General features: G+C 45.4%; 1 protein-coding gene across 2 annotated transcripts in view; it reads right to left on the minus strand.

The window, feature by feature from the left end:
- LOC143961187 (RING finger protein 11-like) overlaps positions 1 to 3,830 on the minus strand; it is a 30,568-nt gene extending 26,738 nt beyond the window's left edge. The window contains exon 1 of one of the 2 annotated variants that reach the window (XM_077470400.1): positions 3,568 to 3,830. In XM_077470400.1, the coding sequence (XP_077326526.1) occupies positions 3,568 to 3,681 (114 nt within the window). In that variant the 5' untranslated portion in view covers positions 3,682 to 3,830. The remainder of the gene's footprint in view (positions 1 to 3,567) is intronic. The other variant, XM_077470401.1, reaches the window with a different exon arrangement.
- Between the last annotated feature and the right edge of the window lie 11,008 nt (positions 3,831 to 14,838).

Consider the following 14,838-nt stretch of genomic DNA (forward strand, 5'->3'; position numbering starts at 1 on the left):
ATATAGAGGGGTGTGTGTGTGTGTGTGTATACGGGGAGCGGTGTATATAGAGGTGTGTGTGTGTGTGTGTGTGTGTGTGTATATACGGGGAGCGGTGTATATAGAGGTGTGTGTGTGTATACGGGGAGCGGTGTATATAGAGGTGTGTGTGTGTGTGTGTGTGTGTGTGTGTATACGGGGAGCGGTGTATATAGAGGTGTGTGTGTGTGTGTGTGTATACGGGGAGCGGTGTATATAGAGGTGTGTGTGTGTGTGTGTGTGTATACGGGGAGCGGTGTATATAGAGGTGTGTGTGTGTATACGGGGAGCGGTGTATATAGAGGTGTGTGTGTGTATACGGGGAGCGGTGTATATAGAGGTGTGTGTGTGTGTGTGTATACGGGGAGCGGTGTATATAGAGGTGTGTGTGTGTGTATATACGGGGAGCGGTGTATATAGAGGTGTGTGTGTGTGTATACGGGGAGCGGTGTATATAGAGGTGTGTGTGTGTGTGTGTATATACGGGGAGCGGTGTATATAGAGGTGTGTGTGTGTGTGTGTATACGGGGAGCGGTGTATATAGGTGTGTGTGTGTGTGTGTGTGTGTATACGGGGAGCGGTGTATAGAGGTGTGTGTGTGTGTGTGTGTGTATACGGGGAGCGGTGTATATAGAGGTGTGTGTGTGTGTGTGTGTATATACGGGGAGCGGTGTATATAGAGGTGTGTGTGTATACGGGGAGCGGTGTATATAGAGGTGTGTGTGTGTGTGTATATACGGGGAGCGGTGTATATAGAGGTGTGTGTGTGTGTGTGTGTATATACAGGTGTGTGTGTGTGTATACGGGGAGCGGTGTATATAGAGGTGTGTGTGTGTGTGTGTATACGGGGAGCGGTGTATATAGAGGTGTGTGTGTGTGTGTGTATACGGGGAGCGGTGTATATAGAGGTGTGTGTGTGTGTGTGTGTGTGTGTGTATATAGAGGTGTGTGTGTGTGTGTATACGGGGAGCGGTGTATATAGAGGTGTGTGTGTATACGGGGAGCGGTGTATATAGAGGTGTGTGTGTGTGTATACGGGGAGCGGTGTATATAGGAGGTGTGTGTGTATACGGGGAGCGGTGTATATAGAGGTGTGTGTGTGTGTATACGGGGAGCGGTGTATATAGAGGTGTGTGTGTATACGGGGAGCGGTGTATATAGAGGTGTGTGTGTATACGGGGAGCGGTGTATATAGAGGTGTGTGTATACGGGGAGCGGTGTATATATAGAGGTGTGTGTATACGGGGAGCGGTGTATATATAGAGGTGTGTGTGTGTGTGTATACGGGGAGCGGTGTATATAGAGGTGTGTGTGTGTATAAGGAGAGCGGTGTATATAGAGGTGTGTGTGTGTATATAAGGAGAGCGGTGTATATAGAGGTGTGTGTGTGTATATAAGGAGAGCGGTGTATATAGAGGTGTGTGTGTGTATATAAGGAGAGCGGTGTATATAGAGGTGTGTGTGTGTATATATATAAGGAGAGCGGTGTATATAGAGGTGTGTGTGTGTATATATAAGGAGAGCGGTGTATATAGAGGTGTGTGTGTGTATATAAGGAGAGCGGTGTATATAGAGGTGTGTGTGTGTGTATATAAGGAGAGCGGTGTATATAGAGGTGTGTGTGTATAAGGAGAGCGGTGTATATAGAGGTGTGTGTGTGTGTGTGTGTGTGTGTGTGTATATATATAAGGAGAGCGGTGTATATAGAGGTGTGTGTGTGTGTATATAAGGGGAGCGGTGTATATAGAGGTGTGTGTGTGTGTATATATAAGGGGAGAGGTGTATATAGAGGTGTGTGTGTATATAAGGGGAGCGGTGTATATAGAGGTGTGTGTGTGTGTATATAAGGGGAGCGGTGTATATAGAGGTGTGTGTGTGTGTATATATAAGGGGAGAGGTGTATATAGAGGTGTGTATATATATAAGGAGAGCGGTGTATATAGAGGTGTGTGTGTGTGTATATAAGGGGAGCGGTGTATATAGAGGTGTGTGTGTGTGTGTATATATAAGGGGAGCGGTGTATATAGAGGTGTGTTTGTGTGTATAAGGAGAGCGGTGTATATAGAGGTGTGTGTGTGTATATAAGGAGAGCGGTGTATATAGAGGTGTGTGTGTGTATATAAGGAGAGCGGTGTATATAGAGGTGTGTGTGTGTATATAAGGAGAGCGGTGTATATAGAGGTGTGTGTGTGTATATATAAGGAGAGCGGTGTATATAGAGGTGTGTGTGTGTATATATAAGGAGAGCGGTGTATATAGAGGTGTGTGTGTGTATATATAAGGAGAGCGGTGTATATAGAGGTGTGTGTGTGTATATATAAGGAGAGCGGTGTATATAGAGGTGTGTGTGTGTGTATATAAGGAGAGCGGTGTATATAGAGGTGTGTGTGTGTGTGTATATAAGGAGAGCGGTGTATATAGAGGTGTGTGTGTATAAGGAGAGCGGTGTATATAGAGGTGTGTGTGTGTGTGTGTGTGTATATATATAAGGAGAGCGGTGTATATAGAGGTGTGTGTGTGTGTATATAAGGGGAGCGGTGTATATAGAGGTGTGTGTGTGTATATATAAGGGGAGAGGTGTATATAGAGGTGTGTGTGTATATAAGGGGAGCGGTGTATATAGAGGTGTGTGTGTGTATATATATAAGGAGAGCGGTGTATATAGAGGTGTGTGTGTGTGTATATAAGGGGAGCGGTGTATATAGAGGTGTGTGTGTGTGTATATATAAGGGGAGAGGTGTATATAGAGGTGTGTGTGTATATAAGGGGAGCGGTGTATATAGAGGTGTGTGTGTATATATATATAAGGGGAGCGGTGTATATAGAGGTGTGTGTGTGTGTATATAAGGGGAGCGGTGTATATAGAGGTGTGTGTATATATAGGTGTGTGTATATAAGGGGAGCGGTGTATATAGAGGTGTGTGTGTGTGTTTATACGGGGAGTGGTGTATATAGGAGGTGTGTGTTTATATACAGGGAGCGGTGTATATAGGAGGTGTGTGTGTATATACAGGGAGCGGTGTATATAGGAGGTGTGTGTGGGTATATACGGGGAGCGGTGTATATAGGATGTGTGTGTGTATACAGGGAGCGGTGTATATAGAAGGTGTGTGTGGGTATATACGGGGAGCGGTGTATATAGAGGTGTGTGTGTGTGTATACGGGGAGCGGTGTATATAGAGGTGTCTATACAAGGAGCGGTATATATAGAGGTGTGTATACAGGGAGCGGTGTATATAGAGGTGTGTATACAGGGAGCGGCATATATAGAGGTGTGTATACAGGGAGCTGTGTATATAGAGGTGTGTATACAGGGAGCGGTGTATATAGGAGGTGTGTATACAGGGAGCGGTGTATATAGGAGGTGTGTATACAGGGAGCGGTGTATATAGGAGGTGTGTATACAGGGAGCGGTATATATAGGTGTGTGTATACAAGGAGTGGTGTATATAGAGGTGTGTATACAGGGAGCGGTGTGTATACTCGGAGCTGTATATATAGAGGTGTGTGTATACAGGTAGGAGGTGTCAGTATATGGGATATACACACAATGCAGTTGGTCACCTGGTAGGGCGGGGGGGGCTCCCCGGGCAGGCTGGCCCCATCAGAATCATTGAGCAGGGACAGGTCATCAGCGGACTGGGATGACAGGCAGTTCCCCATCCCCCACCGCCGGGGATCCAGCTGTCGCCCCCGGACTCCCCTCCAGCTCGGGCTGTTTACTCTTCCTTCTTCCCGGAAGTCGAGACGCTAAAAAACTACAACTCCCAGCATCCCCGGCGTCTTCTCATCACATGACGTCTCCCTGCGAGAGAGCAGTGCGGTGTGTGTGTCACGTGGTGCCAGATGTCTCATTCAGTTACATTGTAGCCTGCTGGAGAGAAACACTTCCGGAAGTAAATCCCTGTGTCGCTCTGGTTGTTTCTAATACAATCATTGTTCATATTAAACTGATATTAAATAAAGTATTCACATTATTTTTAAATAAAAAAATTAAAGTTGAAGATTAATGAAAATGTAAGTGAAATATACATTTATTCTAATTGTCTCCTGCAACCTGCCTCCAAGCCGCAAACTACTATAATATTAGGACATGGAGACTGCTTGGACTGGTGGGGGGGGGGATTCACACCTTCTTTTTTTTTTTTACTGCCAATTTTTTTTTATTATTATTCAGCAGGAAGCCCATCATTGACAGCTGATGACTTATTGGTTGTTAAGGACACCATGGCCGGCTTCCCGGCCCCGCTCCTTAAGAAAAGCTTTTGCTGCACCCTGATTGGGCACTGTGCAGGGTGGTTGTATCAGTTTCATTCTATTCTGTATTGTCCCGTAATGAAGGTGCCCAGGACCCGGGACAGACCTGAAAAATGCAGGACTGTCCAGGGCAATCCGGAACACGTGTCACCCCAGTCCCCCCCCCTTTGTATACCAGCAGCTGCAGGGTGGGGAATCTCCAACCAGCACCCTCCTGGCCCAGCAATTATAGCTAGCTTCTAACTCCCTGTTCAGATAGAGCCCAGGTTCATCCCTACTGTAGCGATGTATGCAGCAATGTAATGAGCAGGACTCATAATGCTGGGCTTTTGCTGCAGTACTAACCTTCTTGTTTGGAACTTTACCCCATGGTTCTTCTTCTCCACCACTAGATGTCGCCATTCCTGAAGGCCAGCATCATCCAAACCACTCCTAATGAGCCCATAGGGGCAGGGGTCCAGCCCGAGGGAAATTCTGGGACTAGAGAGCTGGGAGACCCAAGGAAGGAGCCTGGGATTAGAGAGCCGGGAAACCCAAGGAAGGAGTCCGGTACTAGAGAGCTGAAGACCCAAGGAGGAAGCCTGGGACTAGAGAGCTGGGAGACTTAAGGCGGGAGCCTGGGACAAGAGAGCTGGGAGACCCAAGGAGGGAGTCTGGGGCTAAAGAGCTGGGAGCCCCAACGAGGGAGCCAGGGACTAGAGAGCTGGGAGACCCAAGGAGGAAGCCTGGGACTAGAGAGCTGGGAGACTTAAGGTGGGAGCCTGGGACAAGAGAGTTGGGAGACCCAAGGAGGGAGTCTGAGGCTAGAGAGTTGGGAGTCCTGACAAGGGAGCCTGGGATTAGAGAGCTGGGAGACCCAAGGAGGAAGCCTGGGACTAGAGAGCTGGGAGACTTAAGGCGGGAGCCTGGGACAAGAGAGTTGGGAGACCCAAGGAGGGAGTCTAGGGCTAGAGAGTTGGGAGTCCTGACAAGGGAGCCCAGGACTAGAGAGCAGGGAGACCCAAGGAGGAAGCCTGGGACTAGAGAGCTAGGAAACTTAAGGCGGGAGCCTGAGACAAGAGAGCTGGGAGACCCAAGGGGGGAGTCTGGGGCTAGAGAGCTGGGAGACCCGATGAGGGAGCCTGGGTTTAGAGAGCTGGGAGACTCAAGGAGGGAGCCTGGGACTAGAAAGCTGGGAGACCCAAGGAGGGAGCCCAGGACTAGAGAGATGAGAGACCTAAGGAGGGAGCCTGGGACTTGCGAGCTGGGAGACCCAAGGAGGAAGCCCAGGACAAGAGAGCTGGGAGACCAAATAAGGGAGCCCAGGACTAGAGAGCCTGGAGACCCAATAAGGGAGCGCAGGGCTAGAGAGCTGGGAAACCCAAGGAAGGAGCCCGGGACAAGAGAGCTGGGAGAACAAGCAGGGAGTCTGGGGCTAGAGAGCTGTGAGCCCTGACGAGGGAGCCTGGGACTAGAGAGCTGGGAGACCCAAGGAGGGAGCCCAAGACTAGAGACCCGGGAGACCCAATAAGGGAGTCTGGGATTAGAGAGCCTGGAGACCTAATAAAGGAGCGCAGGGCTAGAGAGCTAGGAGAACTAAGGGGGTCACAGAGCCCTTAATATGCCCACCAGAAACCTGAGAATGTGTCCATAAGAGGGAGAGATGGAGAACAACACCTTAGGGGAGCAGAAGAATGTCTCTCATTACTATCTGGATGTAAAGTCTTTGGAGCGTAAGGTTCAGCCCAAAGACACTGGCTGCTGGAGAATACCACTGATGGGTTCTGTATTCTACATCGACACTACCTTAGCAGGTATGCCGGAGCAACACATAGCCTGAGTTAGAGTATGGGAATTAGGAAAGCATTATGTCTCTCTGAAAGTTGGATATTGTATTGTCTTTTGCACTTTTCAAGTAAAGTTTTGTAATCCTTGTTCCCGCCTTGTCTGAAGTTACTGAAAGGGTTGTAATGCAAGTGTAGCGCTGGCTCCTGACGAGCAGGCACTATGGTTTTTTCAAAGTTAACCTTTCTGAAACCACAGTTTGGTTTTGGGGCTAATTTACTAAATTTATGGTTTCAGTGAACTTATTCCTAACCCTCTACCCTAACCTGTGAGGCTCTGTTTCTGCTTCAAATAAATAACCCAAAAGAAGATTCAGTGTCAGTTTCCACAGTTCTTTGGGCCATCTACCATGGGAAACCCTAGACGGAGAAGCACTCAAGAAGGTAACGGTAAGCCCAACAAAACCAGCAGCTCTTTCGGGGGTCAGTGCTACACAAGTAACTGGCACCATTCCACAGTTCAGGTCACTAGGTACTTGGGGTATGAGAACATCAGTATGGAAGTTATAAAGTGTGTGGTAAACTAGGGTAACGAGAGTCTAACAAGCAGACTGTAAGTAGCATGTGCCTGTGGTGGGTGGAATAGCCTCTAGCAGTGCAGGAGATGTTGTCGGCACTCCTTCCACCAGCAGTCTGTTTCTCAGAGCAATTGGAGATGATTCACGCAGCAAGGGTTCCCATCCTGTACAGAGGTACGGCGTTCAAGAGTTAAAGTGATTGTTAAGCCACTTGTGTTGGTGCAACAATCTACTCTGTCATAGTAAATTATGTGCCCCAGTGTATGTCTTTTGTAAAAAATACGCTGCTATTTACCTTATTATATAGCACCACTCACGTGACCGACCGCCTCTTTCCTCTCTTGATCTGACAGCAAAGTGGGGGGGGGCTGAGAATCCCCCACTGACGTCAACCAGGAGGAGAGGAAAGGAGGAGAGAGGTGACCAGTCAAGTGAGAGCTGAGCAGCACTATAATATAAGGTATATAGCAGCGTATTTTTTACAAAACATATACACTGGGGCAAATCATTTACTATAACAGGGGATTGTACGACCAATACTAAGTTATGATAGCAGCAGGAGGGGAGGGCTGGGAGCGGATTGGAGCTGACAGGCAGGGTGGGGGTGGGGCAGAGGAGGACAGAGGAGAGCTGAGGATGACAGAGGCACGTAAACTGACTATGGTGTCAGGGCTCAGCAGCCATGATAAACAGTAGTGAGGGGGGGGGGGCAAAACCAGGCAGGATCACCCAGATATTTCAGGTGATAGAAGGGGTCAAATTACACAGCTCAGGCTCTGTGCTGTATAACAGGCTTTAAAGGAACAGGATCTATTTTTTTTCTTTTTCGGGTTACAAACGCTTTAAGGTAAGTCACAACTTTTTGAGATGGGAACTATTAGCAAAAGTATGTAGGCATAGGACATGCCTTCTGCCACACCCCTTTAAAGGAAAATTATACAAAAAAATTATTAGTTAAACCCACAAGTGCTTTTTTTTTTTTTAACCACTACTAATATTTTATACTAGCTTTTGAAATTTACAAATGCAGTAATTTAGAAATTGGATGAAAAGTGGGAAACACTTTTTGAAAGATAAAATATGTTTTTATATTCAACTATATAGATCAGACCAAAATGAGGGACAAATGAGGAGGAAAGAGGGACGGAGAAACTTTGTTCCAAATCATAGACAGTCCCTCAAAAGCAGGGACAGTTGGAAGCTATGGAAAACGCTGGACAGGTGGATGTGGACAGGGCTCAGCGTGTCACTCCTAAATGCAAGTTATGTAGAACATTGTCACAAAGACCGAAGAGACAGCTAAAGGGCAGTGCAAGTGTACACAGTGTATGTTCATCTCTAACTGTAGAGGTCCACCTTGAGGTTGAGTATTCTTCCACAACAGCCTCAGCCTTGTTTCAGGGCATTGATGAATAAAGTTACCCCATGTGTAGAAAAGGGATCCAGATACAGGTGCCTAGTGTAGCCAAGAAGAACCCACCTCGGTGTAGGCCTCTCATGTGACCCTTGCTTGGTGTCCACGTATACCTGCCCGCAACCCTACCTGGCCTCACCCCTATTTTTGTTTTGCTTGTTTTTATCCAGTCGCCTTTCAGGACATTGATGTAGAGATGGAGCTCCTCCCAACAGGGCAGAAAACACATTGCAAAACAGTTTCCTCTGTCTGGAAGAGGCATGTTGCCAGAGGAACCGTCTTTTTTTGGGTGGGGGGGCATGTTTCTTTAAGGGCTGTCAGGCCTACTAGGTTTCCCCTATCTCAGATGCCTCTTTACACCACTTCGTGTCTCTCCTGCGTGCCCAGCGAAGGTCTCAAATAGTGTTGCTTCATCCCTTTAATGGTGAGATTGCCACACAATTGATAGTGAGTGTGGCATTTTAGTGGGGTATGAGCATTCCTTCTTCCTGCTGGATTGACCATGCTTGACTGGAAGACACCGGCTTCCCCACCTCTCTACATTTTTGCCCCTCCTTTGCAGCTGCTCCCACTTTATATAGTCTCCTTCCCATAGCTCCCAACTGCATACCTCCCAACTTTTTGAGATAGGAATGAGGGACACCTATCGGCAAAAGCATGCAGGCATAGGACACACCCCTTGTCACTCCCCCTTAAAGGAGAATTGTAAAAAAAAAAAAAAAATTGGTTAAACCCACAAGTCCTTTTTTTACCACTTCTATTCCTTTATATTGGCTTTTGGAATTTACAAATGCAGCAATTTAGAAATCAGATGAAAGGTTTACCACTAGGAAACACTTTTTCATAGACAAAAAGTGATTTTTTTTATACATCTATATAGATCAGACCAAAATGAGGGACAAATGAGGAGGAATGAGGGGCAGAGGGACATTGCCCCAAATCAGGGACAGTCCCTCGAAATCAGAGACAGTTGGAAGCTATGCAACTGTCCCTGATTTCAAGAGACTGTCCCTGATTTGGAACAAAATCCCTCTGTCCCCTTTTCCTCCTCATTTTGGTCTTATATATAGCTGTATATAAAATGCACTATTTATTGTTTAAAAAATTGTTTCCCACTGCAAAACCTTTCATCCAATTTCTAAAATTGTTTAACTAATCATTTTTTTTTTGTAAAGAAACAAGTTAGAGGAAACCCCTGCAAATTAATGGAATTTCTTGGGGACCCCAGAGCACCAGAGATAGTGCTCCCATTGGAAGATTTTCCCTCTATTACTTTTCTGGGGATAACCCAACATTTGGGATTTCCTTTTACTTTCACTTTCAATGATAAAAGTAAACAGGACAAACAGCGAGAGTGAATCTCCCTAATGGGGACACCGACAGCAATAAAAACCGACAAGCATTCTAATCCATCTTCTCTCTATCCAACACTAAAAAAAAAAGTTGCCCTTAGTTGTACTTTTACAGCAGGAAATATAGCAAAAAAGACAATATTACCTTAAAATCAATGATAATAAAAAAAAAAAATACACAAGCTAATGATCTCATAGTTTAGCCACTCGATACTTTTCAAATGTACAAAAATAGAACTGAAACATTTAGCAGTGGTATTACTACCTCTAGAAAATGTCACAGCTCCAGCTCAGGGCTACTGGTTGTGAGGGAGCTGACATCCAAAATCATCCTAACAACCACTGTTAACCAAAGATTGACAGATAAACGTAAACAAAGAGATGGGGAGAGTGTTAAAAAAAACGGTGTGGGGATTCCCCAACCAATCACACCAGGCTCTTCAAGTCTGGTATGAATTTTAATGGGGACCCAACAAAAAAAGTGAGGCCCCCTCCAAATTCTACAACAGATTTCAAGGGGTACCCATGTAGAACTACCCCAGAAGGAGCTGCTGGTTAGATTTGGGCTTACCGTTACCTTCGGTTCTACTCGCTTCACGTCTAGGGGTGTCCTGTGGTAGATGGCCCAGTAACTTGAGAGACCGACAACAGATCCAGTTGAATGGATTTTATTTGCAAAAACGTAGACAATGAACGGTCTCTTAAATTGGGATCGGAGGGTTGGAAAAGAAGTTCAGGTACTCTTAATGTCAAAGTCAAATTGTTGAAGAACTTGCTTCCTTTGACTGCATCCTGAGAATAGCCATTCGCAACTGGTTGTTCACTCAAGTTGGACAGTCCTTTTCTCACAAGGCCTAGCAGCCAACAATGTGCTTACTCAGGAACAAGTCTCTGCCACAGGCGTTGTTGTAGAACATACAAGATAATGTCTCTGCCACAGATGTTGTTGTAGAACACGTAGGTAAACTAAATTTGAAGAACACTCATAGGATACCTGGATCTTTCAGCCAGCTTGGCGATATCCACAAGAACGGATTCTCTTGGGTACTTCAGCCCTTCCAGACTCTTACTAAGAAACCAACCCGTAAGTGGTCTTCTTCTGAAGAGTCCTCCCCTGGAATGCTTGAAGTCACTGGATCTCTCCCAGACAGCACCCAACCACCTCAGAATCCTCCTTTAGTTTCCTTGCCTCGGGCTAGCCAGCCCCCAAAACATCAAGATCGGGTGGATCCGCACCCCAGGCCATAGCCTTCCTGGGGGCTGGTCAGGAGAACCAGGACCATGAAGTCAGTACATCATTCTGGACCGGAACCCCCTAACTACATGACGTCCGCATTTTAAATACCCTCTCCCAGAAAGCACAGCAAGAGCGCCACTCCCACTGGGCGGGCTCCAAGAGAGAGTAACCTAAGCACCTAACCAGACCATAGTTCCATGCCTGCCAGAAGAGACAGTGCCTCCTGTGGCCAGGCTGAACATCTCACAGTCCAATCAGACTGATGCTGAAGTCCAAATTTAGACAATTGTACCCAAACCAAACTGCAGTTTAGGTATAATCTTAACTTTGAAAAATGTATAGCGCGTGCTCTTTAGGAGCCGCCGCTACACCCACATAAAAAAATAATAATTGTGAAGTTTTGCATAAATCCATGCCAGACTTTTATCCGGACATGTAAGCCAAATAAAAGGGGGGGGGGGGGGGGGAGCGTGCAACCATTCCCTCTCATTCCTACTAGAACCATACCAAACCACAAGCCTTCAACATGGGGTGATAACCCCTTTGGCAATGTACCTTATTCACACTGATGAAGATAAGGGCCTCGTCTCCACAATCCTGGCCCAGTGGTTGTGGGGTTCTGTGGGTGGGGGCTTATCAGGATCCGGAAGCCCCCTATAGCAGTTGTTAGTTGTGGTGGAGGCATTTGTTTTCTTTTTCTGGCTATGAACATTCTCGGGAAGATAAAATACCCATTGATCTTGCACTGCCGTTGTCGCTTCCTTTGAGCTGATCTGAAAACTGAAACATTTTTTTATCACATAGTTCCCAACTTTTCCTAATTTTGAGGGATTGTCCCTGATTTGAAACATTGTCCCCCTGTCCATCCTCATTTGTCCCTTGTTCTATATAGTTGTATATAAAATGCATTATTTATCTTTCAAAAAGTGTTTCACGTGTTAAACCTTTTAGGCCTCTTTCACACGGCCAATCCGTTCAGGTTAGCCTTTCAGTTTTTCAGGCGGACCTGAACGTATGCTCCATAGAGGTCTATGGAGTGTCAGATGTTAGCGGTGACACGTCCGCTGACATCCGACCCGCTGCGATCCGAAAAAGTGTGACAGAGGAAAAACCTACTTTTCTATCCATCTTCAGATCGGGTGACGATGGACTCTGCGGTCCGTCGTCGCCTGATCTCCCATAGGGGAGAGCGGCGCTCTGACAGGTCCGTCCCTGCACAGTGTGCAGAGACGGACCTGTCATCTTCCTGCTCAACTGGGATCAACAGAGTAATCATCACTGATCCACCCCGTGTGAAAGAGTCCTTATCCAGTTTCTGAATTGCTGCATTTGTAAATTTCAAAAGCCATTATAAAGCAATAATATTGGTAGAAATATGCCTACCTACTTTTTTAACAGGTGTCCCTCGTTCCCATCTCAAAAAGTTGGTATGTTTTTAGTTTTCCCAGCAAACTTCTAAGAGCTACAAAATAACTCCCCTTTATGTAATGGAGATGAAGAGAGTGGAGGAGTTAGTAGTCCTAACATACTTCTTGTTCTAAGGTAACAACACTGCTCTTCTATAGATACAGTGCAGCGAATGAGTGTTACAAGACAACAAACAGGGGGTGCCGCTCAGGGATCCAGCTGGCTCCTCTCCTGTAGTACACTGCTGGGAGTGCTTTCAAGGACAGAGCTCATCCCAGCTTAGAGTTGCCACCTCACCCCTTTAAACCCAAACACGTATGAATTACATAGGTTCTGAGGCTAAATGCAGATAAGGCACTAAGTGAGTTTAATCAGCCACAGAACCTGTGTAATTAATATGTGTTCGGGTTTAACCACCTGACCACTGGGCACTTAAACCCCCTTAAACCAGACCAATTTTCAGCTTTCGGTGCTCTCACATTTTGAATGACAATTACTCAGTCATGCAACACTGTACCCATATGAAATTTTTGTCCTTTTTTTCACACAAATAGAGCTTTCTTTTGGTGGTATTTAACCACTTGAGACCCGCGCTATAGCGAAATGACGGCTACAGCGCGGACCTCCTTTGCCGGGACTTATTTTTTTTTTTTTTGCATCTTTTTTTGTTTGTTTAGCAAAAAATAAAACTCCCAGCTGTAATTAAATACCACCAAAAGAAAGCTCTATTTGTGGGAAAAAAATGATAAAAATTTCATTTGGGTACGGTGTTGTATGACCGAGCAATTGTCATTCAAAGTGCATCAGTGCTGAAAGCTGAAAATTGGTCTGGGCAGGAGGGGGGTTTAAGTGCCCAGTAAGCAAGTGGTTAATCACAGCTGGGTTTTTTATTTTTTGTGCTATAAAAGAAAAAATACAGAAAATTCTGTAAAAAAATTATTTTTTCTTTGTTTCTGTTATAAAATTGAGCAGATTAGTAATTTTTCTTCATACATTTTGGCCAAATTTATACTACTACATATATTTGGTAAAAATAAGTACACATTGGTGGATATTATTTGGTCTGTGTGAAAGTTATAGAGTCCACAAGCTATGGTTCCAATACCTGAAAATTGATCACACCTGAAGTACTGATGGCCTATCTCATTTCTTGAGACCCTAACATGCCAGAAAAGTACAAATATCCCCAAATGACCCCTTTTTGGAAAGAAGACATTCCAAGGTATTTAGTAAGAGGTTTTTTTTAAGTTGTCATTTTTTCCCACAATTCTTTTCAAAATCGAGATTTTTTTTCCTTTTTTTTTTTTTTTTAACAAAATTGTCATATTATCAGGTTATTTCTCACACACAGCATATGCATACCCCAAATTACACCCCAAAACACATTCTGCTATTACTCCTGAGTATGGAGATACCACATGTGTGAGACTTTTACACAGTGTGGCAACATACAGAGGCCTAACATGCAGGGAGCGCCATCAGGCGTTCTGGAGCACCCAGGACAATTCTGACATTTCTCTCCTACATGTAAAAATCATCATTTATTTGCTAGAAAATTACATAGAACCCCAAAACATTATATATATATGTTTTATTTTAGCAAAGACCCTAGAGAATACATTGGTGATCGTTGCAACTTTTTATCTCGCACGGTATTTGCGCAGCAATTTTTCAAACACTTTTTTTTGGAAAAAAATACAGTTTTGTGCTTTAAAGAAAATAAAACAGTAAAGTTAGCCCAATGTTTTTGCATAATGTGAAAGATGATGTTACGCCAAGTAAATAGATACCTAACATGTCACCCTTCAAAATTGCACACGCTCGTGGAATGGCGCCAAACGTCGCTAGTTAAAAATCCCCATAGGCAACTCTTTACATTTTTTTACGGTTACATGTTTTGAGTTACAGAGGCGGTCTAGGGACGTTCACAGCGATACCTCACATGTGTGGTTTGAACACCGTTTTCATATGTGGGCGGGACTTACATATGCGTTCGCTTCTTCATGCGAGCACATGGGGAAAGGGGCGCTTTAAATATATATTTTTTTTTATTGTTCATTTTACTTTATTGTCCATTTATACAATATTTCTAACACATAGTATGTACATACCAAAAATGACACCCCAAAATAGATTCTCCTACTCCTCCTGAGTACGGCGATAACACATGTGTAGGACTTCCACAGCCTGGCCACATACAGAGGCTGAGTACAGCTGAGCATGGCTGAGAATGGCTGGGTATCACTGAGTATTGCAGGGTATCACCGAATATGGCTGGGTATTGCAGGGTATCACAGAGTATGGCTGAGCATGGCCGAGTATGGCTGAGTATTGCAGAGTGTCACCGGGTATGGCTGGGCATTGCAGGGTATCACCGAGTATGGCTGGATATTGCAGAGTATGGCTGGGTATTGCAGAGTATCACACAGTATGGCTGGGTATTGCAGAGTATGGCTGGGTATTGCAGGGTATCACCGAGTATGGCTGGGTATCACAGAGTATGGCTGGGTATGGCAGCTTATGGCAGAGTATTGGCAGGGTATTGCAGATTATTGCTGTGTATTGCAGAGTATTGGCATGGCATTTCTGGGTATTGCAGAGTATTGGCAGGGCATTGCAGAGTATTAGCTGGGAATTGCAGAGTATTGGCAGGGCATTGCTGGGTATTGCAGAGTATTGGCAGGAAATTGCAGGGTTAATTGTCGGTGAGCAGCGCTGTGGGCTGGATCTGCAGTGCCCACAGCGCTGCTGACACCGATCTCTCCCCTCTCACTGTACCGATCGGTACAGAGAGGGGAGGGAGGAACCGGCA

This window comes from Lithobates pipiens, unplaced genomic scaffold (assembly GCF_037356315.1).
Source record: "Lithobates pipiens isolate NorthernLeopardFrog02 unplaced genomic scaffold, aLitPip1_a1.2 Scaffold_8, whole genome shotgun sequence".
Lineage (NCBI taxonomy): Eukaryota > Metazoa > Chordata > Amphibia > Anura > Ranidae > Lithobates > Lithobates pipiens.